Genomic DNA, 22883 nt, shown 5'->3' on the forward strand with positions numbered 1-22883 from the left:
GGGGCAAGAGAGTTTGAGAAGTCCTGCTCTGTCCAGCCCTGTGCCCAGGGGTCTGCCAGAAGTGGGCTGGGGGCAGTTGATTCCACAGCCTTGCCCCAGATCTTGCTCTCAGCTGCCCCTGTCCCCTCCCCAGCCCAAGGAGACCACCTGAGGCCGGAGCCCTGGATTCCACTTGACCTCCAAAGCAGCCGGTATCCCTGAGGGCTCCACCCCTCCCAGGGGACTCCATATGCCCCTTCCCAGTCCTAATAGCCCTGCAGGGACTAACTGTGACCTGGCCACAGGAGCCCCAGCTCTCCCAGCATCAGACCCCAAATCCTGTGTGGTCATAGGCAGGTGATTTCATCCTGAGCCCAGTTCCCCATCTGGAAAATGGGTGTGGTAGGCTGAGTAATGGCCCCCAAAGATAGCGAGATTCCTGGAAGGTGTGAATGTTACCTTATACGGCAAAGGGACTTCACAGAAATGATTAAGGCAGTTAGGCGGGGAGCTTATCCTGCATTGTCTGAGTGGGCCCCGTGCAATCATAAGGGCCCTGGGAAGAGGGGGCCAGAGGGAGATCTGACACAGAAGAGGAGAAGGTGCTGTGATGCTGGGAGCCGAGTCTGAAGATGGAGGAAGGGACCACAAGCCCAGGAATACAGACAGCCACTAAAAAAGCTGGAAACGGTTAGGAAATGGATGCTCCTTCAGAGCCCGCAGTGGGAACCTAGCCTGCTGGCACCTTGATTTTAGTCTGTTGTCCCTGACTTTGGACCTCTGACCTCTTTTTGTAAGAGAACGAATTAGCGTTGTTTTAAGCTGTGAACTGGCAGCAATTTGTGACAGCAGCCACGAGAAGCGAATACCACGGGGAAGCTGCCCCTGATGGAGGTTGGGATGCTGTGTGTGGGCCACGCACCAGCTCAGAGTCAGCCCCAGGGGATGACGGCAGTCGGGATGAGGGTGAACAAAGAAATGCCACCCCTTTTCCAGGCCCGAGTCCTTGTGCCTCGGTTCTGAACCGAGAGGTTTTCATCTATCACTGGCTCACTGTGAATTTCAGGCCAGTGACTGCCCTGCTCTGTGAACTCTGGGTAGGTCGGGATGGCCTGTGCCTTGAACCGGCTGTTTCCCCACCCGGTCCAACCCCAGGGGACAGAGAGCCCCCCACAGCTGCTGCCCACGGTCCCAGGTTTGTACTCTGAAAAAAGAGTTTCTGAAACTGTTGCCTCTGAAATTCCTGGGGCCGCCTCCAGGGCCGGGGCCCATTGGGTGCGAGGGCCCCCCTCCCAGTGGGATTTTAGACCTAAAAAAATTCCTTTGCAAGGGGGCTTAGAAAGGTCAAGTGGCTTGGCCAAAGTTGCATCGTTAGCGAGTGGTAGAGGACGAATTTGGACCCACGGCTGCCTGAGGTCCACAACATGCAGCCAGGGACAAGCACGTGTCCTGTTGTCTTGTGAAAGGACCCGATGCTATGGGCTAAGGCAGCTTTGAATATTGGGGGAGGGAGGCGTACCCGAGGTCCACCTGGCCACGAGAACCTGTGGCCCTGACATCTTTACTCATGTTGCCAGAACTTGGGGGAGAGGTAAGGCTAGAGTCCCAGGGTCAGCTGCTAGATGAAGGACGAGGCGAGGGGAGAGTGAGTTTTTGCCTTGAGCCGGGGTCTGCCCAAGCAGGGGCCCAGTTGGCCTTCAAGTCACCTGAAGCCCTCTCTGCTTGCCCAGAGTAGCCCGATGTGGGGAGCACAAGGACAGAGAAGGCACAGCTCAAAGAGTCCCCACCACAGAGTGTGACACCTGGGATCAATTCCACCTCCACTACTTCCTGGCTGTGTGATCTTGGGAAAGTCATTTAACCACTCTGAACCTCGATTTCCTCATCTTTAAATGGGGAGCATAATGCTTACCTAACTTGAAAATCGTTGTCAGGATTAGCTAAAATGTTTGGCCCCGGCACACAGTAGGCCTTTAGTGAACAGAAGCTGCTAGGATGGTTTCCATGAGATATGTGTGTACATGGTCACGGACAACCTGGGGAACTGAGAAGAGCTTTTCTAAGAGGAAAGAGAACAGGGCTGCAGCACAGCTGCACGTGGGACCTCAGGCAAGTCACTCCTGTCCCGGGGGCCTATTACCATACCCTCGCTGTGAAAGAGGATTGGTGGAGGAGCTCTCTAGATTAGCGCCATTGATTGATTTTTGATAGGCCTGGGTCTCTGTTTTTAATTATTCCCATCAGCTACCCTGTGAGGCAGGAGTCAGGAGTTTGACGTTCAGTGGCCGCCAGTGGGAGAACTGGGACGAGAGCCTAGGCCAGTGTGACAGCTGACACCGCCACCTGGAAGGTGCGCTTTCCGGGGACAATGGGTGATTTCTGTCCTGCCTTCACGGAGGCACGTTGGGCCAGTTCTCGTGTCTCTGGGCCTGGGTTTCCCCGCATGTCTAATGGTGGTTTGGACTAAAATACACCTGGGGTGGGGGAAATGACAATACCCACCCGCCCCCTAGGAGAGGACTGAGCATAGCGAAGAGCTCGCATAAGTGTGCAAGAAAAGTTGATTATTACTACCGTCTCGAAGCGGTCCGTTTCAGCCACGAAAGTTTGTGATTCGTGGCTCGCTGCGGCTCCGTGCGACCTTGCACAAGGTCTTCGCTCGCTCCGGGCCTCGGTGTCCCGTCTGCAGCCGGGCGGGTCCCGGGCGGGGCACGCACCCTCCCGGATCTGGGCGATTTCCAGTCCGGGAGCCACAGCCCAGTCCTTGGGGGCGGGCCCCAGGCAGCCGTCTCTCTACGATTGGTGGATCCTCCCGAGGCCACGCCTCCAGGGGGGCCGCGCCCCGCCCGTCATAGGCCGGCCTCGGGGATTATGCAAAACGTCGCCGCCCCGCCCCGCGCCCCGATTGGCGGCCTTTGTTTGCCGCTCAACTCCAGGAACCAGCGGCGCGCGGCGGGCGGCCGGCCGGCAGGTGAGCGGCGGGAGGGGTCCGGCGGGGCCCGGGCGGGCGCCGGCCCCGGGCGGGGTCTCAGTTTCTCCGTCGGGGGAATGGGGAGGGAGCGTGGACGGCGCCGGCGGGCTCCGATCCGCGGCCACGGCGCCGCTGTCGGGCTCTCCCACGTGGGCACCCCACGCGCGCGGGAAGGAGACGGATGGCCGCTCCGGGAATGGGAGGGGGCCCCGGACGGGCGATCGGGGTCCGAGTCCGACCCTGCCGACCGCGGGGGAGCCGCAGTCTCCACCCTCCGACCTCAGTCTCCGCCTCCGCACGATGGGGGCGTTGGCTGCGTCTCTCCGGCTGGGGCTGGTCGCAGGGAGGGCGCAGGGAGGGGAGGGGTCCCCAGGGAATCCGGGGGTGGTCCTTGGCGGGGCCTCGGGCTGTGTTTGGGCGGAGGTGTGGCCCGGGTAGCTGTGGTTACCCGGGAGGTGGGACTTCTCGGTCCTGCGATTTGCGTGAGGCTTGCTCACCCGGCAACAACCCGCGCAGTCTGACAACTCGAGCCGCGCGCCCTCCCCGGACGCCTAACGCAAGTTTCTTTTCCTCTTTTTTGCAGGGGGAGGGAGGGAGAGCGAGGCCCAGCGGGAGGGTGGGCAGCCCGACAGCGGGAGGAACTGGAACAGACTGCAGAAATCGGGCCAGCCTCTCTTGGTACACAGCTGGAGAGACTGAGGCCCAGAGAGGGGGCACGGCTTGCCCAAGGGCGCACAGCAGGCCAGGCGCAGAGCTGGCTTCTCCCCAGGGGGGCTGGCGGCGGCAGAGCCAGAGCCTGTTGCCGTGCGACCCTGGACGGGACTTTTCCCTGCTCCTTTCCCTGGTTTTTGTTGAAAGTCATGACAGGTTGGAGCAGATCATTACCTAGTTTCAAAACCTTCTGCTTCTGGGTGAGAAAGTTGGAGAGGAAGGTTGCTGATAACAAAGCGGAGCTATTTGGGTGCTGAGGAGAGAAACTGAGACAGGCTGCGTGAAAAGAGACATTGTCCCTGTCCTCTAGAACAGAACGAGAAGAAATGGCCCAAACTGAAGCACGAAGGACTGAGGTTAGATACGTACAGGGACTTCCCAAGAGCCTCCTCTTTAGTTGGTGCGTTTTATTTTTTTGGCTGTTGGTTTCGTTTTTGTCAAGCAAACAGGATTTCTGCCCAGCCTTCTGAACGGTCTAAGTGTGGCTTGGGGGATGGAGCCCATGGTGTTTTGGGGACGATTTGGGTTTCTTCCCAGCAGCGATCCTGGCTTTTCCGCAGGAGGGAGAAGGTCCCTTGTGGGGCCCCTGCCTCCCGGAGGCCAGCTGTTAGCGTTGGAAACATGTGATTTGGGCTGATTGTTGCAAGGGGATTTCATCAGCTCCCACCGGCCTGCAGGGCTGCCGGGCGACGGGGTTGGGGTTTCCAGAGAGACCGGAGCCGCCCGGCCCCGCGGCCGTCATGCTGAGCGGGTGGTTTGGGGACAGCGCGCACGGACGGAGCCGTTTACCCCGTGAGCGAGGAAAGAGCATCTTTCTAAGGCAGCCAGCTGCGTCCCCAGCACGGTCCCAGGTCCTCTTCTGTTTCCCCAGGCCCTTGACGTGGGGCAGATCTGAGGTCGGGAGTCAGAGTCTGTGGTTCAAATCCCCAGCCCGGCTTGGGCTCTGAGCGCCTCAGTTTCCCCCTCCGTAAAATGGGAGTGGGAATGCCCGCCTCAGTGCCACCGTAAGGCTCAAGGGAGGTGGCATCCTGGAAAGCTTTGCTCCGCCCGCATTCTAAGTTTGGAGATGAGGAGGCTGAGGCCCCAGGAGTTTACTGCAAGGAGTGAGGGCTGAGAGGGCAGGAGCTGTTGTCTGTTTTATCCCCGGTCCCCAGCCCTACACATGGTGTCCCATACACTGTTGTGGATTGCCTCAGTTATATCACTTAGTGTTCACATTGTTGCCATGGATGGGTGCTGTTGTCCTCCTTTTACAAATGAGAAGCCTGAGGCTCAGAGAGGTTAAGTCATTCATCTGCGGTCACACAGCTCTTTGGGTTTTGTTGGTCCTTACTGGGGGATGTTACAGGAGTGTGTCATCTAATGAGAGCTGACTATGTGCCTCTCTTCCCCCTGCTTGCTCAGTGGTACCATGTTGGTGGCTTGAAATTGGCCATAGTAAGGGTGTTTATACTATGGAAATCAGTAAATGCCACATCAGGACTTTTTCTTTTCTTTTCTTTTCTTTTTTTAAGAGAGTTGCATGTGAAGGGTGTTGGGGGATGGAAGGCGGGCCTTGCTCTGCATGGCAGCTAGGAGTTGAGGGTTCCTGGTGGTGCGGGAAGCCCCAAGAGAGCCAGGCCACGAGGCCCACGCCCTGCGGCAGCTCCCTGAAGTGTGGGATTTGGGAAGGAAGCCTTTATGAGAGGTGGCTGCTCGTCTGTGATGCCAGCAGCACATCTCTGTGACTTGGGGACAGGTTAGCAGAGACCTGAATTTCAGGTCAAAACGTGTGGCCTCTAACCTGAGGGTGACAGCCGTGGACGGTCTTTAAGCAGAATGATGCTCTAAGAAGATTTACCGGGCAGCATGTGCCGAGGGATTGGAGGCTGAGTCGGGGGTGGGCCGAGAGAAGAGGCGCTGGTTGGCCGGAGGAGCCCCGAGGAGGCTGACAGCGCCCCCCCCCCCCACCCCGTGCTCAACTGGGCGAACGCCTTGTCCCGTGACTTCACTCTGAGAGGAGGGTATCAGAGATGCGTGGAAACACGTCTACGGTCAGAGCTGCAGGAGTTGGACCCAGGCCTTTCTGCCCCCAAACCCTCGAAGTGTTACTTCCTCGGTGCCTCCTCCACCCCAGCCCACAGTCCCTTCTTGGCTCTGATCTTCCTTGCCAGGCGTCAGCCGAACTCCAGCTCGGGTGCTGAGAGGCCCACTGCTCCCAGGGCGGCCCACACCGGCCCCGAGAGCCTGGTCAGCATTCTCCCCTTCGCCCCTCCTGCTGAGCCTCTTGTGGGGGAAGAGCCGGCGATCAAAGCCAGAGTGGGATGCTCAGCTGTCAGTCTTCTCCGAGTCATGGGACCACAGCCAAGGACCAAGGACCAGGAGGGCCCTTGGGGTCCAGGAGGCTGCACTCAGCCCCCCTAAGTCAGGGATTCCTTTGGAGGGTAATGCTTTACTTGTGGGTGCAGACTTTAACTGTGCCCCTCATGTGCTCTGTGACTTTGAGAGAGTTGTGTAACCTCTCTGGGCCTTTCCTTGTCTGTTAAACGCCTGATGACAAGGCTCCCATCAGACAGCACACACTGTGCCCTGAAGTGTTAAATGGCTGAGGCGGGGGGCTGATTGCTTCTTTCCTTTTTGTGATTTTCACACATTCCTACATGGCGCATCGTGGCTATATGTGCAAGAAAGAATGCACAGTATCAGAGTTTAAAAAGAGAAAGATGTGGGATGGGAGTTGTCACAGAATGTCACCGAATGTCACCAGATGTCAGAGCTGCAAAGAGTTTCACAGAGCCAGGCCACCCTTCCCAACTTTCGTGGGCGGGAAACTGACAAGGGGTGTGCCCCAGGCCTCAGAAGAATGGAGCACTTCACAGATGTGCTCAGTGATGGCTTACGTTTGTTTGGGGTTTTTTTGTGTTTTTTTTTTAAGATTTTATTTTTTTCCTTTTTCTCCCCAAAGCCCCCCAGTACATAGTTGTATATTCTTCGTTGTGGGTCCTTCTAGTTGTGGCATGTGGGACTCTCCTCAGCGTGGTTTGATGAGCAGTGCCATGTCCGCGCCCAGGATTCAAACCAACGAAACACTGGGCTGCCTGCAGCGGAGCGCGCGAACTTAACCACTCGGCCATGGGGCCAGCCCCTGTTTTGTTTTTTTAAGAATAGTAAATATTGGGGCTGGCCCGTTGGCGCAGAGGTTAAGTTCGCACATTCTGCTTCGGTGGCCTGGGGTTCACTGGTTTGGATCCCGGGTGTGGACATGGCACCGCTTGGCAAGCCATGCTGGGGCAGGCGTCCCACATATAAAGTAGAGGAAGATGGGCACGGATGTTAGCTCAGGGCCAGTCTTCCTCAGCAAAAAGAGGAGGATTGGTGACAGGTGTTAGCTCAGGGCTAATCTTCCTCAAAAAAAAAAGAATAGTAAATATTTGTTTTACTCTTATTTTTAAAGCAACTCTTAGTTTTAGCAAATACACGTAAGGATAAAGAATAAACTTGCCTATAGTTCTACCAGTGAGTGGTGATTATTGTAAATAGTTTGGAGCACCTTTGTCTCTCTTTTTCCCTTCCTCCCTCCCTCCCTCCCTCCTTTCCTTCCCTTCCTCCATATTTCACTGTTTTTTTCTTTAATGGACTCAAACTAGATCTATATTATATTATAACCGGCTTGTTCACATAACGTATCACAGTTTTTTACATCACTTCATATTCTTCTACCGTTTGACTTTTAATAGCTGCCTGATCTTCCTTTGAGTGGAGTTATAATTTATTTCAACGATCCCCTGTTACTGGACAGCGAGGTTGTTTCCAGCCTTTTAACCCACTTCGAGGTTCAGTCGCAAAGTGGTTAAGATCGTACTGTCTGGATTCAGACAGCTCGGTTCAAACCCAGCCTCCCCTCCTGTGAAGCGGGCGTAACCGTTCTCCCCTCCTTGAGGTGGCATGAGGTTAAATAATTGCGTCCTCAGCCGCGGAAAGGCTGTGACATCGTAATGCTGTCAGCAATGCCTCCCTGGCACATGCACAGTTTTTTGTCTGCTGCTTTTCAAGGGGCGTGAATTTCAGTGTGTATGTGGGTGTGAGGTGGGTGTGTGCATAGTTGGGTGTGTTTTGCTCCCGGTGGCCACACCTTCCTCGTAACCCACGATTCAGTTGGCTGAGGAAGGCCCGTTTCCTCCCCCCCTTAACTGTTCAGGGCAGGGACACAGTCTCTAGCTGGGCCAATGACCCCTGCAGGTAGTTGGGGGCCCCAGGGAAGAGGGTCCCAGGGTGATGGCACATTTTTCTCCACTTGGGGAGGCTGGCTGTCCCTTTTGGGTCCAGGACCCAAAGCTGGATCTGTGGCTGATACTGAGGAAGCTCCAGAGCCTTGAAGATTAAACTTGGTCCTGCAGGGAGCAGGCCATATGGGCGTTTCACGGATGTGGCCAGAGTCATTTGTGGGTGAGCTCTGTGCCAGCTGGGCACTGGGCCAGGACATAGGCATGCAGTCTCCTTTCTCATCCCAAGGAAACTGTAAAGTCAGTATTACCCCTCATTTTACAGATAAGGAATCTTGGGTTCAGAGAGGTTAAGCAACTTACCCAAGGCCACACAGCTTTCAAGAGAGAACCTGGAGGTCTCTGCCCATAAAGCCCATGTGCCTTCAATCCCTGCGGCCTGCAGCCTCCCATGTGCACGCGTTTCTGCTTCCGTGGGCAAGTGGAATCAAATGAACCCGGGAGACTGAGTGCTGGAAGGTCATTTCTGAGACCCCCAGAGAGAATCTCATTAAGCCCCAAGGTTACAAAGCTAAGAGAGGGGAAGATGCTTGTCCAGTGTCACTCAGGCTGGAACACGGGTCTCCACTTCCCAAGCCAGGCTTCTGCTGGTTCGTCTCGGTCCCCTCTGAGACCCTCACCATCTCCTCCGCCCCTCTGGATTTTAACTGCGGGGGTAAATGCAGCCACCTGGGCAGCAGGGAGTGGGTGACTTCGGGGTGGGGTTTCGTCTCTCTCCCAGGGCCAGGAGGTGTTGGGAGCTCAAGGAGGGCCTAGGACGGAATAACCTCACCTTCGGCCCCCAGGATCCTGAAGTTACCCGCCCCTGGTGCCCCCCAGGGTGGCTGAGAAGATTGATGGCCCCACAGTACCCCTGGGCATCTCAGGACCTTGTGTGCAGGAGTGACTGACTGTCCAGGGCTCGTCACGTCAACCAGTGATGGCCTTCCGGTCCTGGGCCGTGTCCGGGGCGGCACTGGAGGCTTCAAGACAGACAGACTCACCTGCAGTGTGGTCGCCGTGCCGGCACCTAGCGCGGCTCAGGAGTGACTGTGGAGGGAGGGAGGACGGAGGGGTGGCGGGGCGGGGGGCAGTGGGACAGCGGGTGGCGTTAGAGCATTGTGACCCAGGGGCCAGAGGGGACAAATGGCCAAAGGCTCGATGGGCTCCTGTGGTCAGCACGGCAGGATGATGAACACACAGCCGGACGTGGGCAAGATTCTGGTCAAAAAGTACTCAGGCCTCCTAATGGGGCCCAAGGTGTTTTGTTTGTTTGTTTTTCCTGGGTGACCGGGCACAATCGCTTCCCCATCTCTGAGTCTCAGTTTCCCCACCTCTACGATGGCCTCCCCCACCTGTCCTGCCTGCTTCCCAAGGCTGGTCTTAAGCACTGAGGGCTTGAAGGATGAGAGAGCGCTTTAGAAAACCAGCAGGCTCTGTGTGGGGCCAGAGCCTCTTATCAAGTTAGAACCCGGGTCTCATCCCGCCAGGGTAGCAGTGCTCTCCCGCGGGCTGTGACAGTGCGAGCACCCGAGCGTGGTCCTTCAGAGTCAGTCTTTGTGGATTTGAATGTCTGCCGGCACTCGCTGGCTCCGTGACCGTGGGCGAGTTGCTTGGCCTCTCGGGGACTCAGTTTACCGGCCTGTAAAACGGGGACGTCACACCGGCCACACTGGGTAGTTGTGAGGGCCGAAGCCGGGCTAGGCTCGGGCTGGATTCCGTAGATCACACAGCGTTTGTTTGCAGTGCCCTGACTGCGGGTCAGGACTTGTGCTGCATGGGCACTGCCATCACCAGCGCTTCCCAGAACCCCGTCGTCAGGGAGCCAGACCTGCCGCTACCTCCACATGGTGAGTCCCCGGGGAGGGCCCCCCCCGCCCCCCCCCCCCCCCCCCAGCGCCCAGGGCTGAGAGCTACAGGTCGCCCGGAGTTAACAGGGAGAAGAAGAGTGGGGTTGGGCGATGAGGAGAGCACCGTGCGTTTGTCCCAGGAATGGCACGGAGCCCGTGTGGCCAAGGGAGGGTGGAGGGGGACCGGTGGAGGGAGAGGAGGCAGGGTGGCTGCCAGGGGACGGAGTCCCTGCGTCTTTCTCCGCGATGGGCAGCTCTCCGAGTGTTGCAGGCACGGAGCGTTTGGGTCTGGACGCTGTTGTCTCGGGAAGACGCCTTTGGTGAGTGAGAGGAACAGATGGAGGAATGCAAGAGCTGTCCGGGAAGGGCACTTGCAGGAGGGCTCGTAGGGGCGCGGAGATGGGCAGACCCTGCTGAGCTTGAGGAAATAAACTCAGTCGGAGTTGCCGATGTCTGGTGAGGGGCTGTCAGGGAGAGGCAAGTGTCCAGGATGACAGTCGGTCTGGCTTGTGCACCTGGGAGCGTCCGGGGAGAGATGGGCGTGGAGGGCCCCGTTTCGGACGTGTAGCTTCAGTTAAGTAGAATTCGGCCTGTGGGTGGAGATGGTACCTGGAGGAGGCACCGCACGGGCAAAGGCAGGGAGGAGGGGCTTGAGGCTCGGCGGTGTCGAGGAGATGGAACAGAGTGTGCCGCACAGAAGGCTGTTTTCCGGGGGGTTCGGAGCCGCCCTGAGATGAGTTTGGGGTTATCCAGGGGCCAGGGGGCGTGCCTGGCAGCCACCTGGTGTTGATGGCAGTCCTGCCTGGGTTATTGGCCAGGGAGGGAGGGCAAGTGAGTGACGGGTGTCAGGGGAGCCCGCCCTTCGCACAATGGCCCACAGGGTTGCCGGAGCTGGCAGGGAGGGGCCTCATTAGGGTTTGGCTCTGCTCCACGTGGGGCTGGGGGCTGTGGGTACAAGGCAGGGAAGGGAGTGGGAGGGGGGTGACTGTTGGAGGAGGGTGCCTGGTTCTGGCCCTGGCTCTGCCAGGTCGTCACGGGTGGACCTCGGGGAAGTCCATTCATTCATCCCTTCATTCATTCATATCCCAGGCCCCTGCTCTGCCCTCTGCAGGGTTGGGCTGCTTGAATCCGGGCAGCAGCCCTGTGGGCTGGCTACTCTCCTGATCCCCATTTCCCAGATGGAGAAACTGAGGCTCAGAAAGGTGGAGCCTGAAAGGTCACAGAAGCAGCAGGAGGCGGGGCAGGATTGGAGCCCAGCTCTGCACTGACTCTCAGATCCCCTTTTCTCTCCACGCTGGTGGTTCCCAGACCTGGCTGTGCAGGTGGATCACCTGGAGGGCTTTGGGGGCGACACAGAGGCCACAGTTTTTTCCTTTTTCTTTTTGTTTCCTGAACCGGAATCCCTGGCTCCTGGGCGGGGCCAGAGTGGGGAGCCACTTACGGGGCCTGGAGCCCGAGCTGCTCCCCCCGCCCCACGCCCCCCATCTCCGGCTTGGCTCGCTGGCTCTGGGCACACAGCTTCGCTGTTCCCCAGCTGGAAAGCCCTTCCAGAATACTCTGCCGCCAGCCCTTCTTGTGGCCCGCTCCTGCCCCTCTCGTCCTTCGGGTCCGTTGCTCAAATGTCACCTTCCTACAGAGACCTTCTTGGCTGTCCCCACACCCTCCTCCCCACCCCGTTACTCTCTGACCTGGGGGTTCTCCACCAGGGCCGCCTGTCCCAGTCCCCTTGGACACTTTAAATTCGCCGATGACCAGAGACTGATTCTGTGGGCCTGGGTGAACCCCGGGCATCAGGATTACCAAGAGCAGCCGGCTGTGGATCCCGACGCCGTCGCCCCCTCCCCATCTTGTTCACAGCTCTCTCTGTGTCTGTTTGTTGTCTGTGTCTCTGCTAGAGTGGAGCCAGGGCTTAGTCTGTCTTGTGCCATATTCCCAGCACCTTGAAAAGCACCCGGCACACAGTAGGAGCTCAGTAAGTACCCGTTGAATTAGAAACAGGACGAGGGGGGCTTGGGAAAAGGCAGCTTACCCTCTGATGAGTCCTGGGAACAACAGGGAACATTTGCCTGATCAGCCAGTTCCACACTCCATGCTGCCGGGGAAATCCCACAGTAGCTGCAGGCCCAGCTTGGGGCGAGGACAGTGGGTGGGATGGCAGGAGTCATTGCAGCCTCCCTGAGATGTTGGGTCACACATGGGACAGAGCGTCAGGGCTGGAAGGTTGCCAAACAAGCATCCAGTCTGAGCTTGGAGGCCTCGTGAGGAAGGGAATCTTGGCCAAGCTCACACCCTACAGGACAAGGGTTGTAGATAAAACTCCCAGAGGGTTGAAACTGCTAGAGGCCTCTTAACAGGCTCAGCATGCTGTGTGACCTTGGCCTCGCCTCTGACCTTCTCTGGGCTTCAGTCCGCCCAAGCTGTATTTTGGCTGAGATGGTCCCCATCCTGCGAAGTTTCCACAAGTCCTTCCTGGGCCTCGCCGCCGAAGCCCTGCACGGGGTAAAGCTCCTCCCGCTCGCTCGCACTCTGCGCAGACAAACCCCCTCCTTCTGACAAACACTTGTAGGAAATCAGGCTGGGCGCTTCCTGCCAGGCGAGGCGGCCGCAGCCGCAGCTGGGGCGGGGGGCGGAGGCGGGGAGCGATGCTCGGCTGTGAGCCGCTGCTCGGGCTGGCAGAGCAGCCTGGAGGCGGGCCAGCGCGCCATGGAGGCAGGGGGCTCCCCAGGTTTGGAACAAAGACCTCACACGTGGGTCCCCTGAGCTGGGGCCGCGGGATGGTGGTGGAGCCCGAGAGAGGTAGGGAGCTGAGGAGGGCGGGTAGGCCATTCCCTCTGGACGGGCCAGTCACAGACTTTGGGACAGTCCGGGGCGGCTGGACCAGCCCAGCCAGGAAGTTGCAGCTACGACAGCGACAGCTGCGTTACTTCTCTCCCAGAGGAGGGGCACCCGGCGCCCGGGGCCGGGGGCATTTTGGGGGGGTTTTGTCAAGTCTCGGGATGCTGGGTTCCGCTCCGAGCTCTGATTCTGATTCTGTGTGAACTTGGTTGAGCGCTGGTCCCTCTCTGTGCCTGGGGCGTCCTCAGCTGCACATGCAGAGTTCGTCCCACAGCTGCTAAGGGGCCCCAGATGTGATGCCCGATGAGGAGCAGGCAGCAAGGGGTCCCCCCACTAGAGAATGGCCCCCTTTGCCACTAAGGGCAAGGAGCGGAGCCAGGGAGGGTCCGGCAGATGCAGCCCAGCTCTTCCGGCTGGCGGGACTGGAGTCCGCAGTAGCCCGGGCATCTTTCCTCTCTCTCCTCGGCCTCTGCTGCTGGAGGGAGCTGGGGGCAGGCGGGGGCACGTGCAGGGGGGCGGTGGCTGGAGGACTCATTTCTGCACAGCTGGCGGGGACCCCTGAGAACACAGGTCTGTGCTCAGCAGCTGTCCAGGGAGGGCAGCCGAGTTCGGAGGAGCCGGGCCACTTGATATGGGGGCTGTCTTCCTTCCCCTTCCTCTTGCCCCACCCCCAAGTCTGATGGACTTGGTTTCAGAAGCACAGCACCCTGGGGCCACACTTCCTGGCTCGAGGTCCTATGAGAGCCGACCGCTCCTCTGTGGCTCAGTTTCTGCATCTGGGAGATGTCAGGGTCCGGGTGGGAGCAGCGGGGGTGCCTGGACAGCCCTCGCTGGATGGGAAGGGGCTTCAGAAGGCATGGGGAGGCAGCGCCGGGCTGCATGGCGGCAGTTGGCAGAGGAGAAACCAGGAGATAGAGCCATAAAGGGAAGGGTCCTCAGGCTTGGAGCCGCCGAGGGGGCAGAGAAGCCCTGTGGGGGTGGCCGACCCGCTCGGGAACTGGAGAGAGAGACCACAGGGGTCTCACAGACCCCAAGAGAGAGCCGGGGCAGGCTGGCGCCGTTGGAGGGGGGAGACTACAAAAGGAGAGGGGAGTGGTTGATGCCTCCTTGTGGCGCCGGTCGCTCCACGGCTGGCAGGGGACCCGGACCCCCACAGCCCAGCCTTTGAGGGGACTCAGTGCTAACGGGACTCTCCTGGGCTCAGCCCCCAGTTCACGCAGCTGGAGGCTGGAGCCAACCCACTGCCCTAAGGAAGGCTGGCTGGAGCAACCCTGCCTTTGCCTGCCATTCGAGGACCCCTACCCGGAGCTGTCAAGTTCTGTTCATGCTCTCAGACCTCTGTGCCTTTGCCTATGCTGTTCCCTCTGCCGGGAATGCCCAACTCCATTCTTCTCCCCCAAATCCCCTTTGTCTCTCAACCCCGACTTAATGCTTCCTTCTTTAATGCCTCTGCTGGAAGGGACCCCCCATTTGAAGTTTTGGAACACTTTTCCTCTTTTCTGTATTCCTTGTATCTCGTGTGGTGCTGGCGCACAGTCCGAGGTTCTTAAAGTTAATTTGCGCCCACCGGGTGCTCAATACTATCTTTGTTACTCTGAAATGGGACCTCAGGGAGGAGGAAGGGGGTTCACGGATCTGAGGCTGTTGCCCCCGGGAGCCGATGAGTCAGCAGGAATCTCAAAGTTCGTTTAGCCCGTCCCCTAGCCCCCAGCCCACCCGAACAGGGCGATATCGCCTTGCGGTCACAAGAGCAGGTGGCATTTCTCCGTTTCACAGTGACGAAAACGTAAGCGCAGCAGTTCACTGTGGAGTAGCAGCACCAGGCCCAGAACCTGGTCTCCGGTCGCCCGGCCTGCTTCTCTTTCACAGCAGCCAACTGAGTGCCTGTCCTCGTCCCAGCCTGAGGTTGCCATGTGGTTGGCACTCATGTGTGTTTGTTGACTGACTAGCTGACTGACCGGCCCCAGGCTCCGTGGCATCGAGGGCCGTGTCTTGCATGGAAGACAGAGTCCTCACTCAGGAGAGGCTCACAGGTTTTGGGGCCTGGGGAGCATGTGCAAAAGTCCAGCTAGGGACCACAACTGCCTCTGACATCAGGCTTCCCCTGGTCACAGTGAGATTTCTGTGACGACTGAGTCATCCCAGGAGACAGGATGTTCCTCTTTGTGCGCCCGGAGGCCTCTGTGATTGGGCAGGCTGCTCTGTGGCTTGGCTAGAAAAAAGCCCTTGAAAAAGTCAAAAAACCACACAACTCCCCCGGCCCCTTGTTTGGCGGAAGTTTCAGAACGAGAAAAGCAACGGGTCTTAGCGCCTCTCATACCTGCCATGGTGGCAGGAGCAGAGAGGCCTCATGGGCAAAGGGCGGGCCTTGCCTGGGGCTATGATGGAAAATGCAGACTCCTGGGCCCTCCCCCAGGGCCACTTTGGGTCAGCCTAAGCATCTGCATTCTCAGAGGATTCATAAGAACACTGGAGCTTAAGGCCCACCAGCAGGGACTCCCAAGACGGGCACAGGCCCCCTAGAGAGTGTAGGAAACAAGGATTAGAATTTCTCTTTAAAATATTTATTTTCTATCACATCTTTTAAAAAACCCATTTTTGGATATATTTTTTCTAATGCACATAATGTGTTATGCGAATACGTGTATATAAAGTTAAAAGAAACGTATATTGGGGGTGCCAGCAAATATATTTTGGCTAACGAGTTGTGTGATTTAAAAAAATTTTTTTTTGGAGAGCACCAGGCTAAAGTTGACAGTTCCGAGTCATGCTCCGTCACCAAAGGGTGATCTCGGCCCGGTCACTCTGCCACCCTGACCTTCAGGGTCCTCATCTGAGAAACAGTCCTCTGGCGACCTGCTCACCTGTTTGGGGTGAGGGCAGAGGGAGAATAAGTGGGTACGGCCTCCAGACACAGCCCACAGGTGGGGGTCGTGGGGGGCTCCCAGGGGGACCTGGAGGAAATTCTGGGTGCCGGGGGAGAGGACAGAGGCCCTGTCCAAGGAGACGGGGGGACTGTTTCCCTGTCTGTCCCCCACCCTGGGGCACTCAGCGCTTCCCTGGCTGCGAGTTCCCTGGGGAACCTTCTGTCCAGAAATAGTTGCCTGCTGACTTTTCTCAATGTGCAAATTGAGGCTTTGACCCTGACGCAAGTGCTCACGAGGCCACAGGGATGCACACAGACGCGTCTGTTCCCGAGGCCTGGGGTTACCCTCCATTGTCTCTGGCCCCTGGAGGAAAGAGCCGCGACCTGGGCCGCCAGATGACTTTCCACCCAGCTTGTCCTGACCCCCGTGGGGCTTCGTGCCTGCCACAGAGGAGGCTCTTGCGGGGGGTGGGGGGGGGTGTCGGCCACAGCGGGAGGGTGAGACAGGAGGAGGCCGGAGGAGATGCGAGGGAGAGGAGGGCCCTTCCGCTGCCACAGGTCCCTCTGTGCCCAGGCTCGCCGCGTCTGGTTCACTCTCCTGAGCAACCGGAGAGACACTTCTAAGCTGGACCTCGACGTGCTCTCTCCGGCCTGGGATGCGCTTCCAACACCTGAACAGAACCGGGGGGGGGCACCCGGGTCGGGCCACCACCTCCCCTTGCCCGCACTGTCTCTGCCAAGGTGCCCAGCCCCTGCCCTGTACCATCGCCATCCATAAACCACTTCTAGGGTGCGCCCCCCCCCCAGGCCTTTGTGCTCGCTGGTCCCCCTGCTGGAATATGCTCTTTTTTTTGATTGACGTGAACTTCACTTAACATAAAATTAACCATTTTAGAGTGAACAGAGCTCAGCGGCATTTCGTCTGTTTAGAATGTTGTGTATCCACCACCTCTGTCTAGTTCCGAAACATTTTCATCACCCCAGAGAGAAACCTGTGCCCGCTCAGCAGTCACTCCCCATTCCCGCCTCCCTCAGCTCCTGGGAACCGCCAGTCTGCTTTCTCTCTGTGGATTTACCTATTTGGGTTATTTCATATAAAAGGAATCAAACTATTTGTGACCTTTTGTGACTGGCATCTTTCACTTACCATAATGTTTTTGAGATTCACCCTTGTCAGGGGCGGGGGTTGGCCCTCCATTCCTTTTTCATGGCCGAGTAATATTCCACATGTGTGTATACCACAAATTGTTTATCCAGTCAAACATGGAGGAACATTTGGGCTGTTTCCAGCTTTTGGCTCTTGTGAATAGTGCTGCTGTGAACATGTGGGGACATATATTTGTTTGAACCTCTGTTTTCAATTCTTTTGGCTACTGGAATGTTCTTTTCACTGTTCCCCCACTCCCAATCTGAATTGTTACCCCATGGGGGGTTAGGGGACCTTCCAGAGGAAGTGGCTTCACAACAGGACATTCCCCGACTTCCTAGGCCTGCAGTGGACCCCTCCCATGCCCCGCATCATTTCTCACCTCGGTTTGCAGTCGGTTCTCCATTCCCACGTGAATGTGGCCTGTGCCCCACGCCTGGAGGCTGCACACAGTGCCCACTGCTAGCACGCCTTGAACACCTGCCGGTGTGCCGGCCGCTGGACCCCTCACCCTCTGTCTCAGGTGCTTTTCCAAACTCTCTCAGGAGAGAATTACCATCCCAGTTTTGCTGGTGAAGGAAGTGAGGGCACAGTGACTTGCCCAAGGTCACACAGCCTCAAGGGGCTGAGCCAGCGTCTCTGATTCCAGAGTTCCTGCTGGTGACTTCTTGTTCTGAAAAGAGGAGGGGACTGGACGAGTAATGCTGTCCCTTGATTGTGTCCCCGCCAGGCTGCAGGCAGGATGGTTGGTGCTGAGAGGAGCCGGCGGTGACTCTGGTGCCCATGGTGGCAGCCCTGTCTCCCAAGGATGAAGCAGCCCAGGTGAAGTAGAGGCCGGGCCCCATGGCCAGCTCGGGGACGCAGGTCCACTGGGCCAGGCCGGGCCTGGGGGAGGGGTCCCGGCGGCGGCGCTGGGCCTGGGCCGAGGAGCAGCAGGAGGCGGATGGGCGCGGCCCACACAGCTGGGGAGAGGAGGGCCCATTTGCCAAGGCCACCAGCCCCGAGCTCCTAGACGACTTCCGCCTGGCCCAGCAGCGCCTGCAGCCGCTGGAGTGGGATGCGGAGCCGCGGCCCGACGGGCGCCAGGATTCCGGATCCGGAGAGTCTGCAGGAGAGGGTGAGACTGGCCCCCAGACCCACGTCGGTGACCCCCAAATGTCCCACCTCCTGGCAGGAGGAGGGGAGCGGGAGGGAGTTCTAGAAATTTTTTAAATTACAATCTATGGAGTCCGTGATTAAAAACTTTAAAAGATTTAAATTCCGCAAGTGATGCTGTCCATTGCAGAAAAATCAGAAAATAGGAGCAAAAACAGGAAAAATTAAAAATTACTTATTATCCAAATAACTACTCTTTTCCATATGCATATCTATACAAATGTAATATGAATATGGAAGAATCTTCTAAACTATCTTGTAACCTGCTTTTCATAACTTACTAGGAGCATTTTCCCAGCTCCTCAAATCGTCTTCCACAGGGCATTCCTGTTGCCTGTGTGGGAAGTCTGTGGTGTGGATGATCTGTAATTTGTTGGCCAATCTCTTACCGCTGGGCATTTAGGTAGTTTCCGGTTTTTGCTATTGTAAATAATGCAGAGATGAATGTTATTAATACCTCTCTGTGCACTTGATTTGATAAGATGCTTGCTAATTTAAATTGCTCTGTCCAAGCTTTATGCCCATTTTAAAATTTTTTCAATTCCCAATTAGCCGCCAGGAAGGCTGGCGCCTCTTGCTTTCTGAAATAACTGTTCCCTTTGCGTCAAGACCAACTTAGACTGAATTCCTAGTCTGGCTGGGCGAGTCCCTGCTCCTCTCTGAGTTTTAGAGTCCCTGTCTGTGAAATGGGAGCGGTAATACCGCTGAGAATAGGAAGAGCTTGTACGTGGTGCCTGTTGCACTGGGAACGGGGGTGAATCGCCCCGTCTCAGGAGTCTGTGAATCAGGCAGGCGCCACGTGGATGGCAGAGAAGCCATTAGGCTGATGGTGGCTGATGTCGTTACCCAAAAGGTCCTCATGCCTGGTCTGCTTAAGGTGGGGTTGGCCCACAGCTCCCTGCTCGGGAGCCATTTCCGAGCTCTCCCTCAGGGCACGGTGGCCGGGATGCACTGGGATGACAGGGCAGGGGCACCTCTTCCTGAGGGCACGTGGTAACCCCTGCTGTGATGTAACAGATGCTGCCTGGCCTGTGCCCTTACTGGGTACCAGGGCATAGGCCACGTCTCCTTTTGCCCTCACCACCCTCGGATGGACTAGCCTCCAGCTGGAGTATGGACTCCCAGAGAGGTCAGCTCCTTGCCCGTGGCTCCCAGGGAGGGATCCGAGGAGCCAGGATGGGACCAGGGCTCCCTGGCTCCAAAGCCCACTGTCTTCACCCCATCGCATGACCCCCAGCGGCAGAGACTAACTGGCCTGTGTGGCTGGGACCTGGGTTCTAGGTCTGGGACTGCTCTGAACCACTGTGTGATCTTTGGCAAGTTACTTAACCTCTCTGGGCTTCAAATGTGCTGCTGTAAACAACAGTGGCTGGCTGAAGGGGATTTTAAGGAGCAGGAGGACGTGGAGGTGCCAAGGGTAGGGGAAAGAGCATGGGGGAGCAGGGAGCGATACAAGGGTTATGACAGAGGTGCGTGTGGCCAGAGCAGAGGCTGTGCTTGGCGGTATCCAGATCGTGTCTCACGAAACTTGAGCTCTATCCCAGAGGCTGACACAGGGTCTAAGACAGAGTGGATGCTCAATAAACGTTGGCTGCATGGATGATGCATAGATGGGTGGGCGAGTGATGGATAGGTAAATGGATGGATGGGTGAGTGAGTGGATGGATAGGTAGATGGATGGATGGGTGAGTGGTGATGGATAGGTGAGTGGGTCAGTGGATAAGTAGATGGATAGATGGATGGGCAGATGATGGATGGGTGAGTGGGTGGGTGGATAAATAGATGGATAAATAGATGGCTGGGGGGGGTGATGGATAGGTAGATGGATGAATATGTGGGTGGGTGATGGATGGGTGAGTGGGTCAGTGGATAAGTCGATGGATACATGGGTGGGTGGGTGGTGGATGGGTGAGTGGGTGGGTGGATAGGTGGATGGATGGATGATTGAAAGAATGGATGGGTGGATCAGTGGTGAGTGGGCGGGTGGATAGGTGGATGGATGGGTGGGTGGATGGATGAGTATTTCTTGAGCACCTACCATGTAATAATTACAACAACTATCTATTTTCTGGGAACTTTGCATACCTTGTTGTCCTCCGTCCCTCCCTCCCTTCTTTCATTCTTTCCACTCAGTCAACAAATATTGAGCACCTACTCTGCAAATACAATAGTAAACAAAAACAGAAGGCATCCTTGCCCTCGTGGAGCTTACAGTGTAGTGGGGAAGGAAAAATATTAATGAAACAATCACATGCATAAATGGAAAACTGCAGCTGTATTTCAAAGGAGAAGTATTCAGTCCTGTTTAAAGCCTTTCAGATGGAGAATTGGAGCTAGTTAGGGAGATCCGAGATGACTTCCTTGATGAGGTCAAGGTTGAGCTAATGCCTGAAGGACAAATAGGAGTTAACTAGGCAAAGGGAGGGAGAGAAGACCCTGGCAGGGGGATCAGCATGTTCAAAGGCCCTGTGGTGGGAGAAAATGTGGCATGACTAGAGCAGGGAGAGACTGAGGGGGACCATGGAGGGAGATGGATCAGGAGAGCCAGTGGGGGCCAGAGGCAGGGACCTGAGGACCAGATTAAAGGTTCAGCTCTACCTGGGAACAACAGGAAGGTATTGGTGAGTTTCAGGTGGGAGATGAGGGGGAGGATTGAGATGATTAGGCGGCTACTGCAGTGGTCCAGGCGAGAGAGGATGTTGGCTTGGGCAGAGGTGGTGGTGCTGGACTTTCGAGCAGTGGATGAGTTTGAGAGCTCTGTAGGAGGTGATCGTGACAGGACCCGGTGACAGATTGGATTATGGGGGTCGGGGGAGAGAGATGGCAAAGATGCCTCCCAGGTTTCTGGCTGGTGCAACTGGATGGGATGGTGTCGCCATTTGCTGAGACGGGACACACTGGGGGGACAACCAGGTTTGAGGTTTGAGTTTGGAGGACCTTTGAGACAACTAGAGGAGGAGTTAGGTAAGGACTTGGCCATATGGGGGGCTCACTGGGGTTCTTGCCATCACTGTGTGATGAGGAAGTGAAAGCCCAGAGGGGTGAGATGACTTGGGCAACGTCACACAGAGTCCAGACCCGGGACCTGCTAAGCGATGACCTGTCATTTCAGAATTCGAAGCAGAGGATGTGGATGGCCCAGAAAGTTCCAACTTGCCTCTCAACTGGCTCCCCCAGCAGCATCCTCAAGCAGACGTGACTGAGGAGGAGCCAGATGAGGTGCTCGGAGGTCCCGAGGTCGAGCCAGCTGGAGAGAGCTCCCCGAGGTTGGAGCGTGAGACTGATCTCAGCTCGGGGGGCGATGGAAACGCCAGCCCCGTGGCTCAGGGGTGGGGTCAGGCCACAGGCTGGGTGGCTTCTGGTAAACAAGCCAGTGGAGACAAACTTCCAGAACATTCTGAGGTCAACCCAACTGTTGATCTCAGCTCTGTTAGGTCCTGGAGCAGTGGGACTGTGAGCCTTGACCACCCCAGTGACAGCCTTGATTCCACCTGGGACGGAGACACCAGTGTCCCCCAGCCCACCGCCCTGGCAGAAACTTTATCACAGAGCCCCAGCCACCACCGCCTAGACTCGGACGACAGAACTGGGGGAAGCGTTGCTGTGGCAACCCCCTTGGAGTTCCAGGACTCTTCAGCATCCCCGGCCCACAGCCTCCGGTGTCCTGCAGGTGCATGGAGGAGAGAAGCCACCAGCCTCTCCTGCCCTCAGCCCGGGGACGGAGCCTGGAAGCGGACCCGGCCATCACCGAAGCCGCTCCCTTCCCGATTCACCGGTACCATCAGCCCCCTGAATTCTCCGCCAAGGCCCACCCGGCAGGACAGGCCGCCACCCAGGCAGGGAGCCACTCTGGCTGGCCAGTCATCTTCTGATACCCCCAAGTACGGCCGGGGGCGGCTGAACTACCCGCTGCCCGATTTCTCCAAGGTGGGACCCCGGGTGAGGTTCCCCAAAGATGAGAGCTACCGGCCCCCCAAGGCCAGGAGCCACAGCAGGGAGCCTCAGGGCCATGCCAGGCCGCTGATCTTCAAGTCACCTGCCGAGATCGTGCAGGAGGTGCTGTTGAGCAGTGGAGAAGCCTGCCTGGGGAAGGACCCACCACCTGCCCACCCCATCACCAGGGTACCGCAAGAATTTCAGACACCTGAACAAGCCACCAAGCTGGTCCATCAACTCCAGGTGAGCCGCACTCATTTCTGTAGACGTGTCACCAAGGCACCTGCTGGCCTGGGTTGGAGGCTGAGTGGGTGGGTGGGGGGCCTTGGGGCTGGCCCAGGAGCCCCTTCCTGGTGGAGGGAGGGTTGTACCCCAAGCCCTTTGCTCAGCATTCACGCTGCAAGGGTCGTCCTGTTTGTTTATTTTTAACTTCTGCTGGGAAAAAAATGCAAAAGTTATACAAGGCGAAAAGTCATATAATGAACCCCCTGTACCCGTCACCTGGCTTCCACCCATGTCCCCGTCACCCAGCTCCCGGCAACCCTTTTCATCTATGGCCTCACCCCTTACCCGACTCGCCTTACTGGAGTATTTTGAAGCAAATTTCAGGCATCTAATCACTTTACCCAAAAATATTTTAGCACATACATCTAAAAATAAGGATTTTACTTTAAATATAACCACAATACCATTATCATACCTAAAAGTTAACGCCTGTTCCTTAATAGTGTCCAATAGCCAGTCAGTGTTCAGATCTCCTATGTGTCTCGCAAATGGCTTCTTGGTTTCAGTTTGTTCAAATCAGGGTCCAAACACTGCTCAGTTGTGTTGCATTCCCCAGTGTGTCTTTCAAGCCCCCCCCCCACCATCTTTTCTGTGCATTTCTTTTCAAATCTCTTTCTTCCTTGTTGTTTATGTGTTGAGGATGCAGTTCTGTCGTGTAGCATTTCCCACATTCTGGACCTTGCTGATGCATCCTCTGACGTCTCTTCATCTCGCCCTCTCTTTGTCCTGTATGTTGTTGGGCTGGGCTAGAATCTGTTTATTTCCCCTTTAGACCGGGAGCCCCGTGCAGGCAGGGGTGTTTGGGCAAGAGCACGTCATAGGCGGTCCCTTCAGGAAGGATGGGATGCCTGCTGGTCCCTCATTCGTGATGCTGGCGGCCACTGGTGGTCATTGCCTTGATCCAGTC

At 57.1% G+C, this 22883-nt stretch overlaps 1 protein-coding gene across 10 annotated transcripts in view; it reads left to right on the forward strand.

Annotated features, from left to right (window-relative positions):
• The first annotated feature begins 2848 nt into the window (after positions 1 to 2848).
• The window catches only part of AKNA (AT-hook transcription factor), a 54202-nt gene continuing 34167 nt past the window's right edge, over positions 2849 to 22883 (forward strand). For 2 of the 10 annotated variants that reach the window (XM_044778956.2, XM_044778963.2), the window contains exons 1-3: positions 12411 to 12548; positions 17331 to 17717; positions 20868 to 21934. In XM_044778956.2, coding sequence (XP_044634891.2) covers positions 17444 to 17717; positions 20868 to 21934 — 1341 coding nt within the window. In that variant the 5' untranslated portion in view covers positions 12411 to 12548; positions 17331 to 17443. Of the gene's footprint in view, positions 2951 to 3373; positions 3507 to 9648; positions 9753 to 12339; positions 12549 to 17330; positions 17718 to 20867; positions 21935 to 22883 lie in introns of those variants that run through there. The other 8 variants (XM_044778960.2, XM_044778957.2, XM_044778958.2 and 5 more) reach the window with 8 other exon arrangements.

This window comes from Equus asinus, chromosome 10 (assembly GCF_041296235.1).
Source record: "Equus asinus isolate D_3611 breed Donkey chromosome 10, EquAss-T2T_v2, whole genome shotgun sequence".
Classification (NCBI taxonomy): Eukaryota; Metazoa; Chordata; class Mammalia; order Perissodactyla; family Equidae; genus Equus; species Equus asinus.